At 41.3% G+C, this 5,729-nt stretch overlaps 1 protein-coding gene across 1 annotated transcript in view; it reads right to left on the bottom strand.

The window, feature by feature from the left end:
- Positions 1–5,729, bottom strand: part of OTOGL (otogelin like) — a 187,639-nt gene that overhangs the window by 96,495 nt on the left and 85,415 nt on the right. Inside the window, exons 24-25 of the mRNA XM_019514788.1 lie at positions 4,563–4,670; positions 2,332–2,470 (exon numbers count right to left, since the gene is read on the bottom strand). Coding sequence (XP_019370333.1) covers positions 2,332–2,470; positions 4,563–4,670 — 247 coding nt within the window. The remainder of the gene's footprint in view (positions 1–2,331; positions 2,471–4,562; positions 4,671–5,729) is intronic.

Here is a 5,729-nt window from a genome sequence, read left to right as displayed (position 1 = left end):
AAAAAAAAAAAAAAAAAAAAAATCAAGAGACGGCGACTAACATACAATAGTCCTCCAGCTAAATTTAGAGTCCTAGTTAAAATGTTCTTCTACAGGATATCACTGAAACATGAAAGAAACTCTCACTCCTAACAACAACAAAAAAGGTTACTGTGATGGTAACAGGATGATCTATTTTAAGCACCATGTGGTACTTTTACAGGATTCAGGTTAGTAAATGTGTGCTATGAGAAGTTTGTCACTGCCAGTCATAAAAAAACAGAAAGAAATTCACTGCTGCAAAATTTTATTTTAATTATATACATATACTTGGAATGTGATACAGGCTACACCTTAAAATCAATAGGAAGACTTCCAATAACTTCCAAGATGATTGGGGTTAAAGTATACACACCAGATCAAATGTGTGTAAAGGCCATGTCTAGCTTCACAGTCATTTCCATGCTATCAACTCCCACAGGGAAAGAGCCCATGACAGCACTAGAGCAGTATTTTTTTAAATAATAAATGTCACATAATATCTTTCTTTGGGTCACAGAGTATCATGGGGTGGGGTCCCTAGAGATGGCTGCGATGCCCCTAGGGCCCTCTGACCATGCCAGCTTCGCTGTGCGGGCACCTTCTAGTCTCACCTGCCACATCTTGATGGCTAAGATAATAGGTAGTAGATAGGAAGGCTGCCCTCAAGTTGCTACACAGGCACAGTCCTGGTGGACCCCACTAAACCATGTGTGTTCTTAGACCCCTTGCTGGGTCCTGCTCTAAATTATTGCCTTGTGGGACACCCCCAGCTTTATGGGCTAGACGCACGGCTCCTAAATTGCCCCTTTACCATGCTCCATGCCTTGCAGGTGGTATTCAAACGTTGTCCCTCTGAGGCCTTAATCTAGCTCAGCTTCCTATCGTCACTGGGCCCTTGGCTCCTATCTATGCATCCTCACTGATGTCGGGCTCTCTGCACCCCTGTCTGTGCACTCTCACTGGCGCTGGGCTCTCCACACTGAAGTGTGCCCCAATGAGGCCTCCTCCTCCCCAATAGCCTCTGTCCAGTCCACCGGATTAAACAACTAACAACGTAAATACAAGACCCTGGGCTATAACATAACAACAACAACAACACTGGAGGTCACACTCTGTCCTGTTAAGGGGCAAGCTTCTCCCTCAACAATGTGTGCCCCCTAGCCCCAGATACTTTAGGAGCTCCTTACCAGCAGTGGAATGGCAAACAATCCCTGAATAGAGCTTCTGCAAGAGCTCCTTCCCCCTGGTTGCTGCCTGAGCACTAACTACCTCCAGTCTCAGCCCTGGGTCTTATATGTGCCCAGGGCCTTGCCTTCTTCCAGTCAGATGACTGGGTGCAGTTGCTAGCTAATTACCTCATGAGCCTGCTGCCACAGCGACCTGCACCTGTGGGGGTTGCCTGGCTCCTAGGGCCCTCTCTCCAGGCAGCTTCTGCCCTTAAAGGAGTAGGCACACCCCTTAGTGCCCTGTGACGCAGAGGAATACAATGAAAAGCTCTTATCTATCGAGTTAAGCAAACACTTCTAGCAATGAAAAAAGCCAGACAACCTTAAAATTTTCTTATGCCCTCTATTAATTCCTACCAATATTACTAATTTACACTTGCTCAGAAGAACTGAGTATATATAGAAATATATATCTATATATAGACACTGACTGCTCCACAAAGAGCTTGAATCTAAAAACTAGAGAAGATGGAACACAATGGTAAACCCAGGGTGGGAGTAATTGGCTGGGGGTGGAGGGGAAAAATATCTGCACAATATGAGGGGCCAGAATTTCTTAGGGTGATATCTTTTATTGGACCAACTATGTAGTTAGGATAAAGTTAAACAAGCTTTCGAATTCAAGAGATTATTCTTCAACCTAATGAAGAATGTCTTGCATTTGAAAGCTTGTCTAACTCTATTCTAACTACATAGTTGGTCCAATAAAAGATATCACCCTAAGAAATTCTGGCTTCTTGCATAATTTCTGGACCATCATGGTGACAACAGTCACCCTTATGCTACCATCTGCCCAATGTCTCATTTTGCTTTCCTTCATCAAGCCAGGGTATAGAAGGGCTCCAGTATTTGAATTAATCCTAACAGCACATTTTGTCTTCTAAATTCATCAAAATGCCTTTAGCACAGTTCTTTATAGATCCCCCCACACACACTTTAATTTACATCTCCCTTGCACCTAGGTTTTTACCAAAGGTGATATTAGTAAAGATATTGATATTCAAAAGCACTAGAGGATGCCTTTGCATGTCCAGTTCAAGAATGTGCATGGGAGAAAAAAAGAATGTGTGATCAGTTCTCTTACCTTTACCAAATAAGCTTGGCAGTCACTAACATAATCATATTCCAATCCATCAAAAGTATAATAATGTCGATCTCCATAAACTGTACACACAGCAGGACAAGGGTAACTAGTACAACTGAATATCCCTCGCCGACAAATACTGCAAAAGAAGAGTAAAAAGAACCCACATTACCGGTATCCCATAGAAGAGCTTTTTTTTTTTTTTTTTTATTGTTATGCACTATTATTTTAAAAGCAGAACTCTTAGGAACTCAATTCTGAGTCACAAAAAACCCAGATAACTTAAATGGGCCTATTTATCCAGCTATGCTACAAGCTACCCTGTAATTGGGAGTGTGGCTATATTATACAAGTGGCAAATGAGTGGGCTTAAAACCATAGCTACAATAAAGGGGGAAATTAAGATAAAAGAACTTTAGGCTGATTTATAGCATGTGAACATTTCTACTCTTTTCTTGTGTAGTGCTAGCAGCATGGCTGTCTCCATTACCAAAACACTATCCTCCAATCCCTACTCCAGATTCTTAGAATACAAATAAAATTGTTCTTGACCTATTTTTGTTCACAACATTTATATTTGGTTGATATACAAAGCTCCCCTGTTAAAAATCAATGGGAATTGTGTGCGCTAAATTAGTATAAAATGTTCATCAAAATTGCTTAGGTTAGATGGCCCTGTTTGCCTATCATTTTATATAAACATATATCTATACATCTATATGTCTATCTGTAGACAGAGCGAGAATGAGAGCGAGAGTGACACTTAAGTAGAGTTGAACTGGTGTAAGCAACAGCAAAATGCTCAGATACTCTACTTCTGCATACATAATTGTATTGGGCTCATGTAACTTGCTAGTAAAGTTTCACATCGTCACTCAGGCCTCCTCTATACATTACATTTATACCATGATTAACATGTTAACCACAACATAAATGGGCAGGGTGCTACATGTGTACCAGATTTAAGGCACCATAAACTGGGCAGCAAGCCATAAAAATGTTCTACATATGATACAGAACATTTTTCAGGCTGGTTTGTAAGGCACTTTAAATTTAACTTGTGGTTGGGGCTGACAATACGCTGACCGTTAATCCTGGGATGAAGATCAGACTGTGATCTGGAATAGCCCCAGGCCTCTGACTGTTGGCCCAGCCAGAAGGTAGGGGAAGCCAAAGTGCTTCTGTGGCGATTTTAAATCCTGCACCCAACAGTCCCAGCTGGACTGTTGGGTATGGGGTATCAGAGGCTCCTGGTGGGGGAAAGCAAAGGACTTCCCCCTGCTGGAGATTTTAAACACCACAACTGAAGGGCTCTGGCCAGGCTGCCAGGCTCAGGGGATGAGAAGCTGCCAATGGGAAACCCTTCTGGCTTCCCCCAGCTCTCCTGCCATGCCCAGCCAGAGCTGCTGGGTATTGGGGTTTGGCAATCTGCTGAGTTTTGGCCCTGGCCTGGCCAGCCTCAGGTTCAGGACCTAGGGCTATTAGAGCTGACTAGGGCTGACTGTCAGCCCAGACAGCCCTGGGTGAACAGACCCAAAGCTGTCTGGGACAGGGCCAACAATAAGCTAACTTCCAGTTCCAACTATGGCCCCTTCCCTTAGGACCACACTGGGGAGGTGAGCCAGTCCTGGTGCATTCTGGGACTGGGGCTGACAATCATGGTAGGAGGTATGCTTTGGTGATCAGGGATCAGATCCTATCACACCATTAAATGAATGCAAGCTGACAAAAATGCAAGTGCCAACAGACTGTGTATCCAAAGTACGAGAGATATAGTGCACAAGTCTCACTGCCAGTGCATGTTACGTTGATGCCCTGTGAGATAGGGTCAAATGCTATTTTCCCCCTATTTTTAATAATTTAAAGCTATTTAATTGCTTTATTAATTTTTTAAGAGTAATTTTCTCCTTTCATAGTCTTGTCATTGGGTCAAGCTCTCCCATCTCTGAACAGTAACTTAAATTGGCAAATAGCCCCCAACCCTTACTAGATGATAGTGCATAAGTTAGTCCAGAGGCTCTAAACGTCCATTTTGCTCACTCACTCATCCTACTTTGTTTTGTTAGGATTTCTCTGGGTGGCTTTTTCTGTTTCTTTTTCTCCACTTATTCTCTTTCATGATGTTCCACCCTCTCCATATGCATACAGTTGTGTTCCAGTGTAGTTAAATATGCTAACTTAAGTTAATTTTATCATTAGGCATGATGATTTAAATGATGGTAGTCACTTACCATGTATAGCAAGGTGTAGCTATCACTTCTCCTGACAGATATTCCCTGTCTTTCCAGGTACATGGACAACTATCAGGAACATAACATTTCCCCTTATGTTCTGCCATGCTTCAAAATAAAAAAAAAAAAAAAAAAATTATTTAAAGTAAACATCCCACTACACAAGCTCAAAATTGTCTTTTACAGCAAAGGTTTTCAAATGTGTTCTGTAAAGTGCTAGCAGTCAGCTGAGCATTTATGGGAACAGACCTAACCAAACACATGGTGCTAACTGCTTATTTCCAGCTGCCAAGCTGCATTAAAGAACAGCCAGAATATAGTATATGTTTTCCTTATACTAGCCACTAGGAAAGCAATGTATGGTTGTCCTTGTGACTGGGTGAGAAGGTCATTTATATAATGCAAACAGAAATAACCCATACAATGAACAAGGGTAAAGTTCCCTCACTTGTAGTAGCAGTCAACAAGTTCACAAAAAGTACACAATTTTCCCAGTATTACTATAAGTTCTTAAGATAGACATCTATTTCCTTTCAAATAAATCATGACACAATTTACTTCATAGGATTTTTAAGAATCAGTGTCTGGACGGAGGTCTCGGAATAGAAAATGTGGAAAGGAATTAAAAATTGAATAGAAAACTTAAAAAAAAAGTTGAGGGCATAAGGATTACACAATCTAAGGTATAGATCCTATTGTTGCACACCACACATATATAGATTAGAATCAACACTGGTGCCTTAAAGTTGTAGTATTGTGCATTTTCAGTTGTAAGAAGACTGTTTTTCAAGTCATTTAACCCAATTGTCACTGGGGCCATTCAACCCAGGGTCCTCAAAGAAAGACACAATTAGATCCACTGGATACTCTTAATTAATACATAAGGTACTGAAGCCTAGGACCTGCTCTCAGAGTGAACAAACCAGAATATTTTGCCCCAGAAAAGGTCAGGGCACATGGTAGGGAGGCACTTTACTTCACAAAGAGAGAATTATCTTTTTTAAACTGTATTTCAGGCTCGCTACATATAAACTATGCGTCAGGAAACCTATTAGTAACATTTTCTCTATGCAAAACAAGAAACTTCTGACCCAAATATTTTGGAGAGAACACGGTTCATTTCTAGTGGTTTAGGAACAAAATACCCAACTGATCTCTTCATGTTTG

The sequence above is a fragment of the Gavialis gangeticus genome, unplaced genomic scaffold (assembly GCF_001723915.1).
Source record: "Gavialis gangeticus isolate Ggan-Ray unplaced genomic scaffold, GavGan_comp1, whole genome shotgun sequence".
NCBI lineage: Eukaryota > Metazoa > Chordata > Crocodylia > Gavialidae > Gavialis > Gavialis gangeticus.
Note: the sequence above shows the minus strand (reverse complement) of the source record. Positions and strands in the feature narration are given on the sequence as shown.